The sequence below is a fragment of the Aquarana catesbeiana genome, linkage group LG02, assembly GCF_042186555.1.
Source record: "Aquarana catesbeiana isolate 2022-GZ linkage group LG02, ASM4218655v1, whole genome shotgun sequence".
Classification (NCBI taxonomy): Eukaryota; Metazoa; Chordata; class Amphibia; order Anura; family Ranidae; genus Aquarana; species Aquarana catesbeiana.
The window spans coordinates 696,064,671-696,088,917 of record NC_133325.1 but is presented as its reverse complement, the minus strand read 5'-3'; the positions used below and the strand labels follow the sequence as shown (position 1 = coordinate 696,088,917).

The 24,247-nt window shown below is 41.0% G+C and overlaps 1 protein-coding gene across 3 annotated transcripts in view; it reads right to left on the bottom strand.

Annotated features, from left to right (window-relative positions):
- GOSR1 (golgi SNAP receptor complex member 1) overlaps positions 1-24,247 on the bottom strand; it is a 184,225-nt gene that overhangs the window by 147,361 nt on the left and 12,617 nt on the right. For 2 of the 3 annotated variants that reach the window (XM_073616856.1, XM_073616858.1), the window contains 3 exons: positions 16,913-17,033; positions 6,297-6,384; positions 4,028-4,135 (listed from right to left, as the gene is read on the bottom strand). In XM_073616856.1, the coding sequence (XP_073472957.1) occupies positions 4,028-4,135; positions 6,297-6,384; positions 16,913-17,033 (317 nt within the window). The remainder of the gene's footprint in view (positions 1-4,027; positions 4,136-6,296; positions 6,385-16,912; positions 17,034-24,247) is intronic. The other variant, XM_073616857.1, reaches the window with a different exon arrangement.

The window sequence follows — 24,247 nt, the reverse complement described above, 5'->3', positions numbered from 1 at the left end:
AACAAGGTTAAAGTGCTAGGCAAAGCAGAACTAAGGTATTGAGCAAAACAGACAGCATTAGGCAAAATGCTCTTAAGGAAAAACAGGGGACCCTATTTATCAAAGTATCCTAAATGTCCATCCTACCCAAAAGTAGTTTTCTCCATTTCAGAGTGGGGAACCGCAAACAATTCCCTTCCGGGCATTTCCACCTCTCCAGTACTGCTATGTTGATATCTTCTCTTATCTTTCAAAGTTACAGACGAAGTTTCACTTCTAAGACTGCCTATCATTGCTTTGGGTCTGAGTAATCTTTCATATGTTTCCAAAGAAAATCCTGCTATAGACAGGGGATCTAGCAATGCTTTTCACTGCCCTCTAGTGGATGCCTAATGAATGAAAAGCATTTTCATTCATTCATGTCACAGATAAAGCGTTTATTTTCTAACTAGCAAAAAAAAAAAAAATACACAGAATCTAATTAGTTGATCTAGGCAAAACAGAGATACAGTGTATTCATAACGTAGTCAGACCCCCTTCATTTTTTTCAATTTTATGTTATGTTGCAGCCTGACACTACAGTTGCTTAAATTCATTTTTTCCCCTCAATAATCTACACTCAGTACCCCATGACAAAGTGAAAACAGAATTTTAGAAATGTGTTGAATTTATTAAAGCGGAAAAAAAACTGAAGTATTACATGTACTTAAGTATTCAGACCGTTTGCTCGATACTTTGTTGAAGCACCTTTGGCAGCAATTACAGCCTCAAGTATTTTTGGGAATGACGCGACAAGCTTTGCACACCTGGATTGGGGAATTCTCTGCCATTCTTCTTTGCAAATCCTCTCAAGCTCAGTCAGATTGGATGGGAACCGTCGGTGAACAGCCATTTTCAGGTCTCTCCAGAGATGTTAAATAGGGTTTAAGTCAGGGCTCTGACTGGGCCACTCTAGGACATTTACAGAGTTACCCCTAAGCCTGTGTGGTTAGGATTGTGGTCATGTTGGAAGGTGAATCTTTAGATACTTTTCATTGAGGATATCTCAATACTTCAGTGCTCCATTCAGCTTTCCCTCAACACTTATCAGTCTCCCAGTCCCTGCTGCTGAAAAACACACCAACAGCATGCTGCTGTCACCACCATGCTTCACTGTTGGGATAGTATTGGGCAGGGTTCGAGAGGTGCCTGGCTTTCTCCAGATATAATGTTTAGAATTGAGGGAAAACAATTCAATCTTGGTTTCATCAGACCAAAGAATCGTGTTCCTCACAGTCTGAGAGCCCTTCAGGTGCTTTTTTTCAAACTCAGGCTTTCATGTGTTTTGCATTGAGGAGAGGCTTTCATCTAGCCACTTTGCCATAAAGCCCAGATCAGTGGAGTGCTGCAGTGAAGGTTATCCTGGAACTTCGTCCCATCTCCACACAGGATCTCTGGAGCTCAGTCAAAGCGACCATCAGGTTCTTGGTCACTTCTCTTATGAAGGCTCTTGCTTAGTTTGGCCAGACGACCAGCTGTTGAAGAGTCCTGGTTGTGCCAAACTTTTTCCATTTGAGAATTATGGAGGCCACTGTGCTCTTGGGAACCTTCAGTGCAGCAGAAATGTTTTTGTAGCCCTCCCCAAATCTGTGCCTTGCAATAATCCTATCTCTGCGCTCTGCAGGCAGTTCCTTTGTTCTCATGGATTTTGCGCTTATACAGTATGCATTATCAGCTGTGAGGACTTTTATATAGAAAAAGTGCGTCTTTCCTAATGATGTCCAATCAATTTAATTTACCACAGGTGGAGTCCAATCAAGGTGTAGATCAAGAGAAATGGGCAGCTCCTGAACTAAATTTTAAGTGTTGTTGCAAAGGGTCTGAATACTTATGCCAATGTGATATTTCAGTTTTTCCTTTTTCATACATTTGAAAACAATTCTAAAATTTGGTTTTTAATTTGACATTATAGGGTACTGAGTGTAGATTAACGAGGAAAAAAAATAATTTAAGAACGACTGTAGTATCAGACTATAACATAACAAAACTAAAACGTGAAGGGGGTCGGAATACTTTATGAATGCACTGTATTAGGCTTCAGTCCCAATGTAAGCATAATTTAAGCTGACCACCAGGCAGATATATAAGGCTCAGATGGGAAATATTCAATATGTGGAAGACCCCAAGATTGATTTATCAGCCACTTAAAATTTCCTAAGACGGCAGCATTCTAACCGCTGCATGCTAGGAGGTAAAGTCCCACTCCAGAATAGTTTTTTGCTGCTCCTTCACTGTCCAGTCAGCAAGCTGGGGGAGAAGTAAGGACTCCATTGCATGCAGTCTACAGTCCATTGCTGTTAGGAGAAAGCAGTGTCTCCTGTATGGCTGTGCTATGTGGCACAGACATATAAAATCAAAGAAATCAATGAGGGAAAAAAAAAAAAAAAGTTGACAGGTAAAACCACTTTCATGTATTTCTGTGCGTTCAGTGATTTTCCTAAAGGTCAGCTTTAATCCATTTCAGACACACCACATGACACCAACCCTTTTTTGCAATAACAGCTGGCCTTAGAGGGGAGTATTTATGGAACATTTAAAAAACATTCTTTGAAAATAAAGGAGCAACAGGAACATGTTTTGAGAATTTATGCAACTACTATGGCTTCCCAGTAATTTGCAACTATTTCTGATTGTTTGCGCTTTGAACAGTAGCAAATATATTTTACACTGTAAACAGGACACTGTAGCACAAGCTGGAAAATCACTGACCAATATCTTTTAAAGGGGTTGTAAAGTCAGAAGGTTTTTAATCTCAATTGCATTCTATGCATTACGATAAAAAAACCTTCTGTGTGTAGCAGCCCCCCTCGGCCCGCTATTACTTACCGGAGCCTCATCTCCGTCCAGCGATGTCCACAAGTGTCTCGGCCGTCCTGGACTCTCCCTCCTGATTGGTTGAGACACACCAGCGGCGCCATTGGCTCCTGCTGCTATCAAAATCAGTTAGCCAATCAGGAGAGAGAGGAGATGGGGCCGAACTGCAGCTCTGTGTCTGAATGTGAGTGCTGTGGGGGCACTCCTGGGAGGGGCCAGGAGCACAGAAGAGGATCCAGGCTGCTCTGTGCAAATCCACTTCACAGAGCAGGTAAGTATAATATGTTTGTTATTTTTATAGTAAAAAAAACGAGACTTTACAATCACTTTAATTTGTTCACCCTGAGTGATTGTTTTTGTATTGAAGGTACAAACTTTGGAGTAGTAAAAGAATACTTATCAAACCTTCCCATAATTCTCCCATCAGTGGACAGCCTGGTTTAAACATATATGCAGTTAAATATGTATCAAAATCACAATGAGAATCTGGTAATGTATGTTTTAATTCAGTCTCCCAAACATTCAATTCTCACAAACTGTGCCAGTTTTTCAGGTAACCTCATATGCACAGGGTGAGAAATCTGTGTCCCACAATATAAAACAGCCCGTGTGGCTCGCCACCAAACAAGATCTGTTGCTAGAATTAGGGGGAATTTGGGGAAATATTAGTTTAAAGTGATTCTAAACTCTTAATTTTTACTTAAAAAAGAAAAAGGAAACATGAAAAAAAAACAAAAAAAAAAAAAAAAACACGTTATACTTTCCTGCGCTGTGGAATGATTTTGCATAGAGCAGCCCCGATCCTCCTCTTCTGGGGTCTCCGTCAGCACTCCTGGCTCCTCCTGCCTTTCCGCTTGCTAGAGGGGTACTTGTGCATGCTCGCACACGAGCCCTGCTGCCCTGGCCTCTCGCAATAGGATTTGATTAAAAGCAGTCAATCTGCCATGTGGGGAGGGAGAGAGAGGAGAGTCGCTGCTATCAGGCACAGTGCTGTATCAAGATCAGGCTCAGGTAAGTAAAAGGGGGGCTTGGGGAGATCCTGGACACAGGTAATGCAGGGAAAATATCGAGGTAAAAAACCTTAAGACTTTAAAACCAATTCACATTGAGAATGGCCGATTTTAGGCTTTACACCCACAGTGGCTGATAAAGCTGCATTGAAATCCAAGAAAGTAAATAGGAATTTATCAACTACCTGCAGGATATCCCTGTGTCTCTGCAATGTGTGCATCAGTGCTGCATTTATGGAAGTCACACCAGCTGTACTGCTGTATTCTGCCATTTTGTCATTCACCCCAGTGAGCTGAAAGAATAAAGAGAAAACAAAGTCAGCATTTAAAAACACATAATGTGAAAAAATTGTGTAGGTATATATTTAGCCAGAACTTTTATACCAACAGATTGAAAAGGTACATCCCAATGACAAAAAAACGCAAACATACCCATCTGTCTATAATGGATCACCCGTAAAGTTCACTATCAAGTTACAAAAGTAATCATTCTAAAACGAAATGTCTCCCACTTAACGTGTCCCACTGGACACTTCAGTCTCTAACAAAATACTTTCCATATACCTCAAACACCACTACATTTAAAGGAGTTCTAAAGTCAAATAACCGGTATATTATATGTTAATGCATTCCTTGCATTAATGTAAAAACGTCCCACTACTTGTTGCACACACCAAACACCCCCCCGCCCTTCCCCCCTCCCCAGAACACTTACCAGAGTCCTCTATTGATCCAGCTCTGTGCCCGGCTGCATCTCTTCTCTCCCCTCTGCCTGCTCTCACTGGCTTCACTGAGAGCAGTGGGAGCTACTGACTCCTGCTGCTGTTGGTCGAATCCTGTGAGGAGGGAGCAGGGAATTGGGGGAAGCCTGGCTTAGAGACATCATGTGTCTCTGGGCCCACAATGCCTGACTCAGCAGCACATCCATAGCACACGGCTTGCTATGGGTGCACTTGTAGAAGAGGAACGCACCAGTGGGGGACTGCCAAAGAAGAGGTAAGGGACTGCTCTGTGTAATATCATTGAACAGAGCAGGTCAATATAAACCTGTTTTTTATTTTGTTAAAAATAAATAAATAAATGAATAAAAAACAAAAGCTTTAAGAACCATTTTAACCACTTGATGACCGTCCTAAAGCAGTCTTACTGCTACAGGGTGGCAGCTGTGCACAGGATCCATCCAGCATACATGATCCCTCACTTCCACCTGTGGGGGGCTCATGCCGCTTCTGCTGTGATTATTCACTTAATGTCCACTGGCACCCACCGATCGTTGAGCAGAGACTCAGAACGGAACTCTGCCTATGTAAACAAGGCAGAGCTCTGTTCTGACAGGGAAGGAGGGATGGATTCTGTGATCCTGAAAAGCAGGGACTAAAATATATCTCTTCCCCTAGTAAAAGCAGCACAGATAGTAAAAACAAACAGTAGCTAGGCACACATTTAACCCTTTGATAACCGAAATGTTTAACTCCTTCCCAGCCAGTGTCATTAATACAGTGACCGTACATATTTTTAGCACTGATCATGTTCTTGTTGTCCCTGGTGCCTGCAAAGTGTCAGTTCGTGTCTGACTGTCCGCCGCAATAGCCCTATTTCATTTTGGACAGTTAGTTGACATCAGAACTAAAAAGTTACATTCCTTTGCAGAAATCCAAGAGAAATCTGAATTACCAAAGCTCTACAGATACTTCCTTGGGAATTTCCTTGATGGGTCTCTCCCGTAAAAAGATAATATCTGACATTTAAAACATATTGGGTACAACTTTTACAAAAATGGGAGAATATCTTCATGTAAAAAATGCCTCGAAAACCTGGCAAATAATCTGGTCCCAAGCAGCTAAAAGCTTGATTTGCACCCTTTAAACGAAAACCTACATGAAATAACTTTCCATTGGTACCAAATGCCAAAATCCCTCCGCATTATTTACCCAACAGCCAAAGGAACAAAGTTCAGCATGTATATTTTCTATCTTGCTCATTTACAGCTGCATCTTTATTTCCAAGTAATTAAAATGTTCACAGTAACAGACTAAACACTTAAAATGTATCAAGTATATCTAAAGGCGAAACTAGATCAAGAGGAATTAAAACCCCTGTCAGCCTTTTACTGCTGCTACTAGTGCCTGCTAGGGCAATTCACACTAACTGTACTAGTGACCACTGTCATCAGGACTAAAAATAATGAAAAATTTAGAATTCTGAGCTGCCACTTGAAAAAGAAAAGGATAAATCTTTTTTTACGTCCCGCAAGTGCACCTCTCCAGTGTGAAAGCACTCAGGCTTTCACACGGGAGTGACAGGACAGGCGCTTTACAGGCTCTATTTTTAGCGCTAAAACGCCTGTAAAGCGACTCAGTGTGAAAGTAGCCTTGTTTTTAAAAACTGTTAAATTGGTGGGGTTTAGTTCCATTTTAAATCACACAACAGACACCAGAAAAGAAGCATAAATACCTTTGCCAGGAGCTGCTCAATTTCAACTGCCATTGTTTCAAACATGTGATCTTGACTCGATCCATTTAGGAGTGGCGTTGTGTCCGAACTGGAAGGGAACAAAAAAAAGCACAATTGCTGTAATGTAAATCTGTATGAAAGATATCTTTGTAACATTCTTGAATCTATACTTCATACCAAAACGTATGTTCTCCTGGAAAGTGCTACCATAGCTGTACTGGCTTTTCAGTGATCAAGTGCCAGTTCACACCAGAATTGCGCAGGAACATGCACCGTAAACCTGTGCAATTCAGTGTGATGCAATTTTCAGGCAACTCATTTGAATAAGATGCAATCGCACCAAATGTAGTCCATGCACTACTTTTAAAAACGTACTGTAATCGGACTGCTGCAGGCAAACGCACTGGGTTTGTGATCTGCGTTTGACGTGTTGTTAGGATTACACTGACACTCGCAGCAGATTACATACCCAGTGTGTTTTTAACATGGTGTGGGAAACGCTTATGAAAAGTGAGTTTTCTGCACATAGTTCTGGTGGGAACAGACCTTAAAGCCACCAGCTCAATACTATTCCAAGAGAATCAAAGACTGTTGAAGGCTGAAGTTTATTCTGATTATTTGTGCCTTTCTTTGGTTCCTTCCTCCCTCCATCAACATGCTAATGAAACCTTTAAAAGAGGTTGTAAACCTTGGGGGGGGGGGGGAACCTGCAAGACAAAGGCATAATGAGCTAGTATGCATCACATACTAGCTCATTATGAACTACTTACCTCAGAACGAGGCCCTGAATAGGCGTCAGCACTCTGAGTACACGGCCGACATCTTCCACCGGAACTACTTCCGGGTTCGCGGCTCCGGCGCTCTGATTGGCCGGAGCTGCGATGACATCACTCCCGTACATGCGCGCGGGAGCCACTGGTCACAACATGGCTAATGAAGAAAGGACACCAGTGGCCTGTTTCTTCAGTGTGCATGCGCTGATGACGTCGGCAGCAGCGCATTTACTGAAAATCTCCTAAACTGTGCAAGTTTAGGAGATATTCAGGGTACCTACAGGTAAGCCTTGTTACAGGCTTACCTGTAGGTAAAAGTGGGGTAACAGGGTTTACAACCACTTAAACTAAAACCTCTTTTCATGATATACCTTATTTTAGACTTCTGTTTTTTCTGCGCTTCTCTATTCAGGAACATCATGGCTGATAGGAGGGGAGAGCTGGGTGCTGTGCATAGCTTTCTGCAACCATCACAGCATCCTGTCTCAGTACTCCTCTCAAGAGCCCTCAGCCCTGATGCAAACAGTGGGCTGGTTCTTTGGAGGAGTTATGCAAATATCAAAATGCCGTGACGGGTGGATATTAGTCTGGAGGAGTAAGGGTAGCCAAAGATGAGATTTTCTTTCGGGATTTCCACGGGTTGCAGGAAGGAAAATTACTTGATTCCCCCAATCAACACAGTGTTGATGGGGGAAATCACTCTTATAGAGCCTTCCCTGTGGGGAGAACACAGTGATCAATGGATCGACTTGGGTACAATCAGCCTGCCTAAAGATGGATTGAATCTCGGGCAGTCCCTGCTGAACCAGCCGAGAATTCTAACCATCTACGGCTTGCTTTAGAGTTCCTTGGAAGACTGAATTTGCATGTAGACTGTCCTAGGTAAAGCCCACATGTGATGCTGAGCCTCAGTCACAGGTCACAAAGGTAGGCATATTGTGATGGGGGAAGAAACCAGATACCTCCACTGCTGTCTTTTCTCCAATGAAACAATGTGATTCCCGATCAGTCTCTTTCCAGATTGGAAGTGTAGCTGTAGTTTGCTGCCAAATTAGGTGCCAAACATCTCATGCCTATTCATACATTTGAGTTCTTATAGCAGCACCTCCCCATCAAGTAGTCTGTCTCAGTAAGGATGATAAGAGAACAGGGCTATGATTTCTAAATTCTCCTCTTCCATAGCAAATAATTTCCTTGAGGCTTTAAATCACTAAACTGATCTCAGTGCAAGAAAATAATTTCTCTTCTTCTGGAGAACCTCTTAAAATACCATTTTAGTTACAAATATAGCATAAAGCATTTGTCCATGAAAATGTTCTACTCTGGCATAACACATTCTGTTTCTCAAGCGGTTGGTTCAATTTTATTTTTACGTTTTTAACTTATGTTTTATATGTTTCTATTTATTTACAGTCTTTATATTGCAAATAAAAATCTAATACAGGGTGCACCTTGGACATTGGTGGGTTATCTAACAAGCTGTTTTCTTTCTGTCTGCTCAGCCTCTCTTAGCAACAGAGCATGTACGGGGGGCGAGGAGGAAAAAAAAAAATCACTCCTTTGACCATTTAAATGTGTAGATTTAAAATGGAACTACTAAGTTTTCTAAACAACTGCTAAGCATCTAGAAATTAACATGTAAAAAGGTAACTAGGGTTCTATCTTATGTTCTGAAAAAATTCAATTTAGACAAAAAATAAACAAAACAAACATTTTTAGTCCTGGACATGTTAAGAAAAAAACATATATGCAAACATTTAACATATTCCATTTACTGGGAAAAGGACTTGGAATTGAATGCAATATAGTGTAGGATGTGATGTCAAATTTGAACACTTCTAACAATCCAAAAGAATCACTTACAGTACTACAACATATGTGCAAATTAAAGCAGTATTAAACCCAAAACCAAAAATGTAATATATTGCACCTTAAAAAATTAGGTGTGATGGCTGCATCAGTTTTCTTTTCTTATGCTTTTTTCCCTCTGTTTTCACCTGGTGATCTGGTCAGTAACACACCTCCTGCATTAGAGTGCTCCCACTCTGGATGAAGGAGCACAGGGGGCAGACTTGGACAGCAGCATCAGTCTGGGTGGAAGGGAGTGTTAACTGTACTAGCAGATTTAAATACACTAACACATTGAAGCCAAACCCCAGGTCCCACTTTATAAGTAGTTACAGCAAACAGTTGTTTTTCCTTTTGAGATAAAGGTTGTACATAAATAAAAGCCAATCATTGTAAGCACCACTGAGTGTTAAATGGTTTTTCCCATCTCTGTAACCGATACATTCTGATACAGAGCTTGTTCTTTTGAAAAAAAAGACTTACTGGCACTCTGGCAGGATCACCAGGCGAAAATAGAAGAAAGCCTTAAAAAGAAAATGAACACAGCCATCACATGTAAGAAATGGTAGGCTGCAATATGTTAAATGTTTGCTGTAAATACCACTTGAAGGAATACCTTCATAAATAACCATTATATCAGGAAAGTATTTACTCTTCTTTCTACAAGTTATTTTGGCACCACAGCCTGCTATGATCTTTGCCCAGGCTAACAGCATTAAACACATGCCATTATTAGATTCCTTCCTTGGGTTCATAGTATAGGAAATAATTGGACTCACTCAAAGCAGAGATATCCAACAGGACAGAAAACATCCCTGTATAAGACGACGAGGCTTTGAGTGCCAGAAATGCTTGGACTGCTGCAGATCAATGAGTGTTTTTTTTTTGCAACTGCATTGTTCAATAAGACAAAACATGGAGAAGGTATCGATAAGTTTTGATAAGGTATATACTTAAAAAGAGTTTTTTTTCTATAGCATTACTGTGGGGATGCTTTTACATTAGGCTGAAGACACTTTTTAAAGCGAATGTAAGTTTTTAACAAAACCAGCGTTTGCTAGATATCTTTTTTGGTGTCATTATGCAAGCGGAAACATGGATGAAGCAGTAGCTCATATAGATTTATTGCTTTCAAGTTTCTGCATCATGCAACATGACCCTAACTCTAATAGCCCATTTTGTGATTAAAAATGCATCAGTACAAATGTATGTAATATCCTAACTAAAGACTGCCATTATCCACAAAAAAAAAAAAAATCACATTTAAAAGTACACCCTTTTCTTTATTAAGAAATGATTCAGCAGAAGGAGATAGATAGATAGATAGATAGATAGATAGATAGATAGATAGATAGATAGATAGATAGATAGATAGATAGATAGATAGATAGATAGATAGATAGATAGATAGATAGATAGATATTATATGCTTGTGCATAATGATTATTGCAAATTAGACATAAGATTAGTGATTGTAATATTGGAGGTGAAGTTCACCAACATAAACACCAATTTACGAGAGGCACAGAAAGTGAAAGGTTACAGATTTTTATGTAATAGCTGCTAATGTAAATTTCCTGGTACTGTTAATGTGTAAAATATTAGCAATACCAGATCAAATTTCCATGTACAGTATTTTCTTATATCATCTCCATACAAAGATTTTATATTTATGCAGAATAAAGATCTATTATTATAATTAAGAAAGTTTTATTGTTCAGCGTTTTTCTAATGTATTCTTTATTCTCATGCTATCCAAATTATGCTATTCGGATAGCATGAGAATTACAAAATGTTTATGGGGCATATTCATGCTGATTTCTGTGTTGAATAATTAATAAAAGACTGAACTGTCAAATAGCATCACTATTTCTTTTTATGCATTTTTTTTTAACTCTTAAACAGAAACCGAACTCAGAAAGCTGTGCAAAAAAAAGGCAGGCAAAGGGCAAAGGAATAGTCATAAGAATTGGAAAAAAAATGTAGCAGCGCTAATAAGTGAGCAAAACTAGTCAAATACACAAACAATATGATGGACATAGGCCAATAAAAATGTAAAAAAATATACACTCAAAATTAATAGTGAAATCAAGAAAAAAAAAATATTATATATCAATATAAATAAAAGTCTGTGGGTGATATAGGTAGAACTTCTTCCACTAAGAATCCAGTCACAACCAAAAATCCGTGAAAAAAAGTACATAATAATTTAAAATCAGTGACAGTTCCTCCACCACAACCAAAGTGTGATCACCACAATAAATGCAAGCTTACCAAATGGCAAGCTAAATCAGCTTGCGACCAAGTACCAGGTCAGGGCCTTTATCCAAGGATGGAATCCGGAGCCCCCAAGGGATCTGTGGGGTATGGCCAGCAAAACAGTACGAAACCTCCGATTGGAAAGATTATCACCACGGTAGTTAGATGATACCCAGAATAAAAAAAGACTCACCATAGCATAATTCCGATGATAACTATTTAATCCGATAATAAAAATTACACTTACAATGTTGCAGTTAAAAGATAGCAAAATAGCCGGCCGGCTGTGCAGAACGCCAGTCCGCTTAGACACCTGTACGCGATGACGTCAGCATGTCAGCTCCTTCCGACGTACGTTTTGTCAAATAATGACGTCGTCTGGGGCACGGGCGACGCACTGACGCATCGCGTTATATATGGAGACAAATAGAACCAAGCCTCGATGTGAGTCAGACCAGGAACATCAAGCAAAATGCACGGAGGACGCCAGGTCCACCATGCTAGGTATTGGCAAAAGAAACTAAAAATATATTTAAAAATTACATTACTAAAAACGATAAAAAGAGGATGAGAGAAAACCAGGAACAAAAAGGTATTAGTAAAAATACCTGTGTCCAAAACAAAAACCTGCGGATAATATCTGGTCTCCACAGATACTCCACTCTATTAACCAGGCTATGGGCATATAAAAATACCCTCAAGGATACAAAAACATACAGTTATAATATTGTTGTGGGACACAGATGACAGTAGGCGCTCAAAAAGAGAAAATAAAGCGCCAGCCCACTCCATCCCTCCCACAACAAAAAAGGTATAAAAGTGCACAAATAGGCTAAATGTAGATATCCCGCATACACTCATTAGAAAAAACAGCCAATTGGTCAAAAAAAAGTATAAATTAATAAAAACAGGACATAAAACACTCTAAAGAGTCTAAGAATGACAAAAATGACCAAAAAAAACCTGTTAGTGGATATTGGTCAACTACTAATGTTGCTCTCTGACTCACAACAAGTTTACAATACCCAATCAAAGTACATAAACAACAATAGGGGTTATTAGACAACCATCTAAAAATTGTGCTTCAAGAACTGTCTATAAAGGCGTTTGTGTCCAGTCCACATCCACATTTAGACCATAAAGGGCATCAAATTTTGTGGACCCAAGACATTTCCAACCTGGAAATGCTCCTGACCAGAGAACTCCCTCTCCACTGGGGGCAATATTTATCAATCCCCATAAAGATGGTCTTAGAGGGATCACTGTTGTGTGCTAAAAGATAGTGCTTAGAGACCGAATGCTTGGTAAAACAATTTTGCCCCCAGTTTGGCCAACCTTTTTATGGCCCAGTGGGAGGATGTCGTCTATGTTGGCCAGAGACCCTAGCTGCAGCTGTGGGCTAGGTACATTGATGACATCCTCCTCCTATGGGATGGGACTCGGAATAAACTTGAGTGTTTCATGGAACATCTCAATAACAATACTAGGGGTATTTATCTAAACTTCGAGGCCAGTCAGTCTAATATTAGTTTTTTGGACCTTAACATAACTAAATATCAATATCATTTTACAGCTTCCACTTTTTTTAAAAGTACGGATCGCTATTCATACATACCAGTGAATAGTTGCCATCGTGAGCCTTGGCTCCGTTTTGTTCTGAAGAGTTAATTTTTGCGCATCAAGCGCCATTGTACGGATGCTGACCAATTTTTGGAACAGGCCGATGTTTTGGTGGATAGGTTTGTAGACAAGGGTTACTCTGTTGACTCTTTAAAGACCACTTTGGGGGAAATTATAGCTTTAGACAGAAATGATCTATTGATAGAGAGACCGCCACGTGAGAACAATGTTTCCCTTGTCTCAGTTTTACCGGACAGTCTGCAGGTAGTGTATAGGGGTGCCTCTTCATTAAAGGATAGGTTGGCCCCGAATGTTTTGGATCCTCCACTATTGAGAGGCTTCTTTGAAAACCTCACAGGTTACTATCAATGTAGACGATGTGTTCCACCAATGGTTGCACACAAAGACGTACTCAGATGTTCACTTCATCTAGTACCCAACAAGAACATGAGATCGAACCTTTTGTTACTTGCTCAACAGAGGGGGTCGTTTACCTGCTCCAGTGCCCTTGTGGCCTGCAGTATGGGCAGGACCAAACGGCCCCTCTCAGTCAGGTTGAATGAGCATATCACAAATATAAAAAATGGTTTTACCAAGCATTCAGTCTCTAAGCACTATCTTTTAGCACACAACAGTGATCCCTCTAAGTCCATCTTTATGGGGATTGATAAATATCGCCCCCAGTGGAGAGGGAGTTCTCTGGTCAGGAGCATTTCCAGGTTGGAAATGTCTTGGGTCCACAAAATTTGATGTTACACCCCTTATGGTCTAAATGTGGATGTGGACACAAACGCCTTTATAGACAATTCTTGAGGAACAATTTTTAGATGGTTGTCTAATAACCCCTATTGTTGTTTATGTACTTTGATTGGGTATTGTAAACTTGTTGTGAGTCAGAGAGCAACATTAGTAGTTGACCAATATCCACTAATGGGTTTTTGGTTTTTGATCAACAATTCCAATTTTTGTCATTCTTAGACTCTTTAGAGTGTTTTATGTCCTGTTTTTATTGATTTATACTTTTTTTGGCCAATTGGCTGTTTTTTCTAATGAGTGTATGTGGGATATCTACATTTAGCCTATTTGTGCACTTTTATACCTTTTTGTGGGATGGAGTGGGCTGGGGCTTTATTTTCTCTTTTTGCGTGCCTACTGACATCTGTGTCCCATAACAATATTATAACTGTATATGTTTTTGTATCCTTGAGGGTATTTTTATATGCCCATAGCCTGGTTAATACAGTGGAGTATCTGTGGAGACCAATGTTATCCGCAGGTTTTTGTTTTGGACACAGGTATTTTTACTAATACCTTTGTTCCTGGTTTTCTCTCATCCTCTTTATCTTTTATCTTTTTTTAGTAATGTAATTTTTAAATATATTTTTAGTTTCTTTTGCCAATACCTAGTATGGCGGACCTGGCGTCCTGCCTGTCCTCCTTGCATTTTGCTTGATGTTCCGGTCTGACTCACATCGAGGCTTGGTTCTATTTGTCTCCATATATAACGCGATGCGTCAGTGCGTCGCCCGTGCCCCAGATGACGTTATTTTTTGATGAAACGTACATCGGGAGGAGCTGACGTCATCGTGTACAGGTGTCTAAGCGGACTGGCGTTCTGCGCAGCCGGCCGGTTATTTTGCTATCTTTTAACTGCAACATTTTAAGTGTAATTTTTATGATCAGATTAAATAATTATCATCGGAATTATGCTATGGTGAGTCTTTTTTATTCTGGGTATCATCTGACTACCGTGGTGATAATCTTTCCAATCGGGGGTTTCGTACGGTTTTACTGGCCATACCCCATGGATCCCTTGGGGGCTCCGGATTCCATCCTTGGATAAAGGCCTTGACCGGGTACTTGGTCGCAAGCTGATTTAGCTTGCTATTTGGTAAGCGTGCATTTCTTGTGGTGATCACACTTTGGTTGTGGTGGAGGAACTGTCACCGATTTCAAATTATTATGTACATTTTTTTCACGGATTTTTGGTTGTGACCGGATTCTTAGTGGAAGAAGTCCTACCTATATCACTCACAGACTTTTATTTATATTGATATTTATATATAATATTTTTTTTTCTTGATTTCACTATTAATTTTGAGTGTATATTTTTTTTCAATTTTTATTGGCCTATGTCCATCATATTGTTTGTTTGACTAGTTTTGCTCACTTATTAGCGCTGCTACATTTTTTCCTATTAACTATATGTGTGTATCTCACTTCCAGTGGCTGCTTAGTTGTTCATCTTTTTTATTTTTGGTGGTTTGTTTTAGGTGTTAGCAGTGTGGTGTTTTTCTTTTATCCAGTCATAAGAATTCCCTGTGGTCTTCCTACAGCTGATCTTTCCTCCATGACTTACCATTGCTTGTTGTGCATGGTCTCTGTGCTGAGGCTGCCAGCTTGGTAGAGAATTCCTCTTGTTAGAGCCTCCAGCAAGAACAATGAGGTGCACAGTAGTGAGGTCACTAAATCTCACATGAAAGCTCATGGAGACTGATAGTTAGAAGTAGCAGTGCTTACGTCTCACAATGCAGATATACAGTCATTAGGTTGTTGTTATAGGACTTCCTAGGCGCACTCACATACCAGAAAGTGGTATATGAGGATGCTATTTTTCATGAGGAATTACAGACCAGAATAACATTTCGTTCACACCTAAGTGACAGTCCCAAATCACTTTTTTGTGCAATTTTGCGGTGCATTTTTGAAGCAGCACCATTCATTTTGAATGGGCCTCCCTCCGCTCCAAAAATGCGCCAAAGAAGTGCATGTACCATTTGGCATTGCGCTTTTGTCATGATTTTAGTGCCTTTTGTCAACCGACAATCGTGGCAAAATCACACTGCATTTGGGGTTCCATTTATAATGGCACTGCATACGTGCCCTGCTTTTTGCTGCAATTCTGGAATCGCAAGAAGAAGTGCGCAATTCAACCTGCGATTCCAGTAGGCTCAGGTTTCAAAGGGGCCTCAAAGTTCATATAGATTACCGATGTTTATTGGAAACCTGCACTTCTAGAATTATGTAGGCTGCTACTGCTGATCACACAAAAAAGCCAATTGCCACGGTCCTCAATGCTTTGAGACACTCACTGAGAACAAGCATACAGCTAGAACTCCTGATCTACATGCTTGTTCTGGATCTGGAAAAAAAAAATTTAAAAAAATAAATTCTGAAAAATGTCCTCTACACAAAAAAAAAACAAAAAAAAACAAAAGACCTCTCTCTGGTGGACAGGGAAGACAATGTCCTGTGGTAATATAGCTGCTGGCAAGAGAAAGAGGTCACAGAGGAGGAAAAGCTGTCAGCCACTAGATATGCTGGAAACAGAAGATTATTCAGCTGCTGTAGTTCTTGGCGAAAGCAAAGCTAGGACTTCCTACCTGCAGGGTAGGTCAGTAACTTCTACTGTAAAGCCCTTTTTTTCCCCTAGAAATTGTTGCTTTAAAAATAACAGATCAGCATTAAAGTAGAATGAAATGTCAGAAATTGCATGTTCAAGCATTATAAGAAAATGTAAAATGGCAGCCACCAACCTTGGAATTGATGGAGATGTGCAAACATTTGACCATGAGGCTGCATTCACACCTGAGCGTTTTCAGCTCATAAAACGCTCGAAAAAAACGCCTGAAAAATGCCCAACAAGCAAAATCCCATTCATTTCAATGACACCTGTTCACATTTGAGCGTTTTGTCACCTGAAGCAAAATGCCTGAAAAAGGCCCTAAGCTAAAAAAAAAAAAAAGGATCATAAGCTTCTTTGGGGCAGATTGCAAGCATTTTTCTGCCTTTTACATTGGTGAGCTGAACAAAATTGTGGCAAAAACGCAGTTAAAACGCTGTAAAAAATCATGGCAAAATTGCAGCTAAAACGCTGTAAAAAACGTGGTAAAAACACACGACTTTGAAACGCTCAGGTGTGAATGCAGCCTAAAAGTCAGAGAAGAAAAAGGCTCTATATACTTAATAAATAATGAGCTTTACATTGAAGGACACCAAATATTAAAAGTTATGCTAAATACTTTGAGCTGAAAAAATACAGGCAGTACATAGTAGTCGGACACCGGTCAAAAAAAACAAAGAAATAACAAAAAGAAAATAAAAAATGGCTAGTACCTATACCTGTCGCGTCTTCCCTCTCTGGAGTTGCTGTGGCTGTAGCTTGTGCAAAGTTTGCTAAAAGAAACTAACTTGAGGTCAAGCTCATTCTCCAGTTGTCTAGCCTGCTTCCTCAGATCTGTTGAGAAAAATAACAAATTACATATCCATGGACTAAACAGTGTCTTTGACTATAACACAGTAACATTAAAAGCAATTTAATATTAAACCCAAAAGCACACATTATATTGCAGCTTAACAAATCCTTAGATGTGATAGCTGCATCATTTAAAATTTTTAGGCTTTTTTCTTTTCAGTTAGTTATGCTTCAACTTAGAGGACTAAGACTGGTGGTGCACTGAAATGAAACATTCAGCGCAGAAACAGAAAATTCAGGATGCACTTGGCCGAAACCGAAATTGACAGTTTTTAAAAAATACATATTTTTTTTAATAAAAATAATTGTATTAGATTTGACCTTTAAATTAATATCATGAATTTAAACGAATATGAATTTATTATGTTGTGCATTCCTTACATATGTTTGAGGATGGCCTGTTTTAAGTCTTGTGTTTTGGGGGACTGCATTTCTAGTTGTGAAGTTCTATATATATTTTCTTATACCCCTTTGGGGGGTTTTTCTGTATCCGAGTGGGTGGAGTATATCAATGGGGGTTGAGTAGTTTTTCTTATATGTGGTGCTGCTTAATATTTTTGAGCCCTGCGTGGCTGACAGTGTTATTTTGTATTTTTTTATTTTTTCTATGCAGAAGTTTCCAAAAAGGAATATGACTTTATTGTCAGCCATTATCAGCACGTCCCCATTGAAATGCATTTTTTAGACTCATACACACGATCGGATTTTCCAATGGGAAATGTGTGATGGCAGGCTGTTGGCGGAATTCGACCATTTGTATGCTCCAACGGACAAATGTCTGTTGTCGGATTTTCCAAGCATGTGTACGCAAGTACGTCAGACAAAAGTCCAAAGTACAAACACGCATGCTCGGAAGCAAGGACAAGCCAGAAGCGGTCGGTCTTGTAAACTAGCGATCGTAATGGAGAATTCACATTTGTGACGTGGCAAATTATGAAATCTCGAAATGCAGCGCACATTCTCTTCTTCTTTAATGGCATAATAATGAAGCTTCTTTGCTGGCTTTTTTTTTTTCTAGTGATATCAAGATTATTATCATTATGCTTTTTTTTTGGGCAAGTTACCACAACACCATTATCCTGTAGTTTTTAAGATCAAAGATACAACTATGTTGGTGTCCCTTGTTAATTTTACATTGTATTTTTTTAAACGTAACTGCCTACTCCCAAACTGTCATTTGAAGCAAAACACATAGCCAAGTATTATTCTCCACAATTTTTTTTATTGTGCATTAATAAAAGAAAGCAAATAAAAATAGACATACTATCTGCCAATAGAACTTAACCAAAAAGTGCATTCTATGCATCCAAAAATATAGAAAATATAACAAATCAAATCATTATTATTCAACCAAAAAATAAAATAAAAGCCTCATGCATGTGTCCTGCTTCTTAATATAGGGGGTCAACAATGCCAAGAGTTGGTGAAAGCAGGGGTCCGTCATCCAGAGATAATTCCGAAAAACATCTGGATTCTTCTCCTGGAGCTCCCGCAGCAAAGGCATATGACATAATTGGTCACCATTAATAAAGCAACTCATTTTTGGTCCACGAACTCCTCCTCCTCCTGTTCCTGGCCTGGACTTGGGTCAAAGCAATAACTCCAAGGACAATAATAAATAACGCGTTATCTCCTTCGATTCCGCAACATGTCTGGTTGATGAACGGCCGTTCAGAAACAAACTGGAAAGCACAAAATGAAAAGCGCAAACTGAAAAGTGCTAAATGAAAAGTGTGAAATGAAAAAGCATTAATCAACACTCATCATACTTCTACTTACAAGAAATTAGCAGAAGGAGCCCAAAGAGTGGCGCTAAAGAGATGAAAAACCACGTAGTACGCCACTATGTTCGTGTTTGTTGGCCGACAATTCCTTGCCGTTTGTATGCAAGACAAAATCCAGGCACATGCCTTCGGACAAAAGTCCGAGGTTTTTGTCTGCGGAAAATTCGATCGTGTGTATGAGGCTTTTGAGTCACATGACCTACAAAAAAAACCACACCATAAGCAAGGTAAAATCGATGTAAAAATGGTGTCAAAATCACCGTAAAATTGCGCCCATATCGCTGGAGTTTTTGGCAGCCATTATGAGCACTTTTCTTTCTTTGGCACAACCCTGAAAACCCTATTTTCAGCGGCCAAAATTTTGTTGCATCACTAATTGAAACAAACCATTTATCACTGACAGGGGTTCTAACATTTGCCAGCTTTTATGTAAAATCTTAATCCCCCCCCCAAAAAAAAACAAAAAAAAACTGTTGCTGTAACTGCTACAAAAGTATTAGCAAGAGTTTGGCTTTAGGTCATTTGATAAGTCCATCTAAACCTGCTAGCTCATCCAACGCTACCCTCTCCCCAGACTGACAATGCTGCTGTTCGTTTCCATTGCTCCTTCATCCAGAGTGGAAACACAGACAAGAAGTGCATAATGGAAACAAGCCTAAAACATTGTTTATTACTGCTTTAAGTGGTTCACTGATTTTTTTCACAATGTAGCTGTAAACACGTTATGAGCAATCTAGTGTGATACAGCAAGTAATGGTGCACTGAAATGAAAATTCTGGACCGAAACCGAAAATTCAGGATGCACTTGACCGAAAAACAAAATGGAATGTTTTTTGTTTTTTTTTTAAATATAATTGTATTGTATTCTACTTTTTAAATAATATCATGAATTTAAATGAATAGGAATTTAAAAAATACAATCCACTAACGTAAAATAACGTGTTGAAAATTGAACAGAACAGAAAATAAAATTAAATATATATATATATATATATATATATATACACTGTATATATATATATATATATATATATATATATATATATATATATATATATATATATACAGTGTATATATATATATATATATATATATAACATTTAAAAAAATAAATATGCTGCACAATAATTAAAAAAACAACAAGCAAAACATAGAATGGTAAAGAGCCTCTATGTTTATGTAGACGTATTTTCACCTTTTTTATTATTAATTATTGTACAATACAGTAGTAATAAATAGAACTACCCAACAGGATGGCAAAAGGCCTCTAATCTGTTTTATGTAAATGTATTTTCCCTTTAATTGCAAAGTTACTGTGCAAAACAGTAATAAATAGAACAAACCTACAGAATGGCAGAAGGCTGTAATTCTGTTTCATGTAAACACATTTCAACTTTAGATGAAAATTATTGAGCAAAATAGTATACAAGAATAAATCAAAACAGAAAATTTGGGATTTTATAGGTGCTGAAACCTTCTCTCAGAGCGAAATTACAAACATATTTTTTTTTTAAATAGTTTTTATTACAAATTGTCTATTTAAAAAAAAACACATATGGGGGGCATGACCGGAAGCCGACCTGAATGGACGTCTGAGCCTTTAGCTCTCTCTCAGCCCACAGCTCCACGGCCTTTTTAGGGGATTTTTTGCACCCGTACATGGGTGGTTCCACGAAAACTCGCTCCTCCACAGCCCGGGGATCGTCTCAACCGCCGCCTGGCTCCTCTGCGACCTTCCGGGACTACTTTATCCCACCTCCCATGCCAGCTGGCGAACGGACAGGATGGCGCCGGCTGCCTCTACCTCCTCTACACGGTCTCCACCACCGCCGGGCTCCCAAACCCCAGCCCTCCCACAGAGCTTTGGAAACCGGGCCGCCACCTCCTTCGATGGTCGCAGTGAGTCTTCCCCCACATTATACCTCCCAGGAGGCGGCATCCTATGGGACTCAGCCTGCCCCACTAGGCCTCACCGAGGCCTCATACATGCAGTATACAGACGCCTACCCGCGATTACTGCACACAGCTTCAGACCCCGGCCTGTCTGCAGGGGGTCCCAGCTCCCCAGCTCCCTCATAGGAATCACTGATCCCACTCAGACACGGGACACTGAGCGCTTTCAAGCAAGGCACCAGGGGCGAGTCACATTACAGCAGGGGTTTTCTCCTGCCCCTGCTCCCCCCAAAGCTCAAAGACAATCACGCTCCAGGGACCCCAGACTCACCAGTTGGGATACAGACCAAGCCATCACCTATGCCCAGGCAGCCAGCTCCCCAACCCCCACCTACCCTAGGGGAACCGTGGAAACGACCCCCCTCACCATCACGGAGCGAGGCACAGGACCCCCAAGTGTGGCCTCACACACAGGTCCAGACCGCGGCCTCCCTGCACCCTCAGCAGCCACCTCCTACCTCCCACCATAACCAGATGGTATCGGACCTCCACCATCAGCCACATCCCTCAAGGCAGGCATACTTTCAAGCCATACCAACTAAAGAGGACTTTATGCAATTAATTGAGGATGTCAAAACTACCTGCCTCACTGAGATCCAAGTACTCCAAACTAATTTTAAACATCTCTCAGACAGAGTGGAGATGGCGGAGGAGGAAATACAAGAGACTAAACTGGCAGTGCACCGCACTCAACTACAAGGTGCAGACCATCGTTTGATGTTGAGGGATATGCAGCGCCATGTGGAGGATCTGGACAATAGGGGGCGTAGGAACAACATTCTCGTCAGGCATCTGCCTGAATCGGAGGGCCCAGAAGACCTGCAAAACACCCTGCAAACCCTATTCAATGACCTCCTGGGAGAACCCCTGGCCAAACCCATTGAAATGGATAGGGCACATCGAGCCCTGCGCCCTAAGGGCCCTGCTTCTAAACCGAGGGACGTCAATTGTAGAGTCCACTCCCACCCTCTGAAAGAGGACATCATGCATAAAGCCCGCTCCATTCGGAAGATAGTATTTATTAAACGCACAGATACAGCTCTTTCCACATCTCTCTTGGACCACTCTACAGAAACGCCGGCTTCTCCAACCCCTTCTATCGCTGCAGGAAAAGGACATCATCTGCCGATCGGGTTTCCCTTTCAGCCTAACAGCACGACGAGAAGGCCAATCAGCCATACTACGCTACCCGGAAGACCTGGATGCTTTCTGCGACACATTGGAGCTCCCTGTCCCTCGTCTCCAGGAATGGGACCTGGTAAGCTACCCCACCTCCACCACCTTCGGCAGTGGTTCTCAACTCCTGTCCTCGGGACCCACTAACAGGCCAGATTTTAAGTATTACCTTGGGGAGATGCAGACTAGAATACTGCAATCACTGAGCAGCAAATCATATCACCTGTGATGTATTTCAGTTATCTTGCAAACCTGGCCTGTTAGTGGGTCCTGAGGACAGGAGTTGAGAACCGCTGACCTACGGTTTGGCAGAAAGTCCCTAAAGCCAAGCGTTCTCGGGGTCAGGACACCCCCCCGCAAAGCTGCTAAATCCAAAAATGGCTGACCGAAACATGTCTTCTCTACTTGGCACTTCTGACTATGGACCACACCTATCCCTGGCTGACATTCCTGACCCACCCCTATAGCCCCATTTGCACCCCCTTAGGCCCCCATGTTTTTCACCTGTTTAGCTTATTGGGCGCTTCTCGCCGAAGATTTGAGTGCTTACACTTCCGATCACTAGACCCCCCTTGGTTTATCCCCTAGAGTTCCTTTGCCGTATTACTGTTGTTTTTTGATAACTACCACCATAGTCCTTTGTGTCCTCCCAGCCTGTTGTTTTCACTTCTGGCCGGACGGACCTATTGGAACTTACTTACTCCTGTGCTTAGCAGGACATGCAGAGCTGAATTGCAATGTTTACCTTGTTAAATACATACAGTATTAATCTGCCGGATCCACCTCGGGGCTCGGTGCCCTCCATACCTCTACATCATGGCATCCTTACGGCTGGACCAGATAAGTATCTTTAAATTTGCACATACCCATCACCATGACTAAGGTTATGTCATTAAATGTCCACGGCTTAAATCCCAACAGGAAGAGACATGTGGCGCTTAGGGAGTTCAGGCACCCAGGGGCAGATATTATCATGATTCAGGAAACACACTTTAACAATGGGGATACCTTCGCGTTCACTTCCAGACCTTACCCTCAGGTTTATCAGGCGTTTAGCCTGCATAAGCGAGCGGGAGTAGCTATCCTCTTCAAACGCGGATCCCCTTTACATGCTTTGAATCTTTCATTGACCCGCGGGGACAATATATCGTCCTACGCGGACAGTGGCAGACTTAGACTGTCACCCTATGCATCCTCTACGCACCAAATGTCCACCAGATTAACTTTTTGACTAAAGTATTTACAGGTTTGTTTCCGACGCCCAACAAATTCTTGATAGTTAGTGGAGACTTCAATTTATCACACTCCTCGGTACATGACCGCCAAATGCTGAATCCCAGGGACTCACAAACCCGAGCCTCTAGGGACTCGAAACTCTTCCGTCAGATCACTAGACACTATGCCCTATTTGACTCCTGGCGAGCCCTTCATCCTGGGGAGAGACAGCACACATTTTACTCTGCACCCCATCACATGCATTCCCATATTGACTACTTCTTTGTAAACAATACAACGCTACGCGTCACCCACAATGCGCAGATCCTTCCAATCTCCTGGTCAGACCATGCCCCTATCCTAATGACCCTGGACTTAGGTACCCCCAATCGCAAGCCATGTAACTGGCAGCTGAATAACTTCCCTCTACAACATCTACAACTAAGACAGAGCTAGAGTCCACACTACAGTTATACTTCCGTGAGAACAACACCCCTGACATATCCTCCTCCACACTCTGGGAAGCCCATAAGGCAGTTTTTCGTGGTCGCTGCATAGCGTTAGCCTCGGCCATGAAAAAAGATGCGATGGCAGCCAAAACACAAGCGGAAAAAGAGCTTAGGGCCTCCGAACTTCGACTGCAAGTCTCCCCGTCCCTATCCCTCCTTAGAAAAATTATCTGTCTTCGTACGACACTTAGGGACCTCACTATGGGCCAAGTGGAAAAGGCGCTGCTGAGACTGAGACAGCTCTTTTGTGATAAAGGTAACAAAGCCCATTCCCTACTAGCCCACAAACTGGCCAAGCGCTCCCACACGTCCAGTCCCCACCAAATTAAAAACAGAGAGGGCTGCCTACTTTCTCACCCCCATGACATTGTCCAAACCTTCGCAGAATTTTATACCTCACTTTATAATAATCCCGAGATCCCACACGACCCTCTCTCCCCTGAACTGAATGACCACATAAGCCAATATCTAGACCGCAGTGGGAATTCCTGGCTTCAGGCCTCTGACCTCCTTTCCCTCAATGCACTTATAACAGAGGAGGAACTTACATCCACCATCA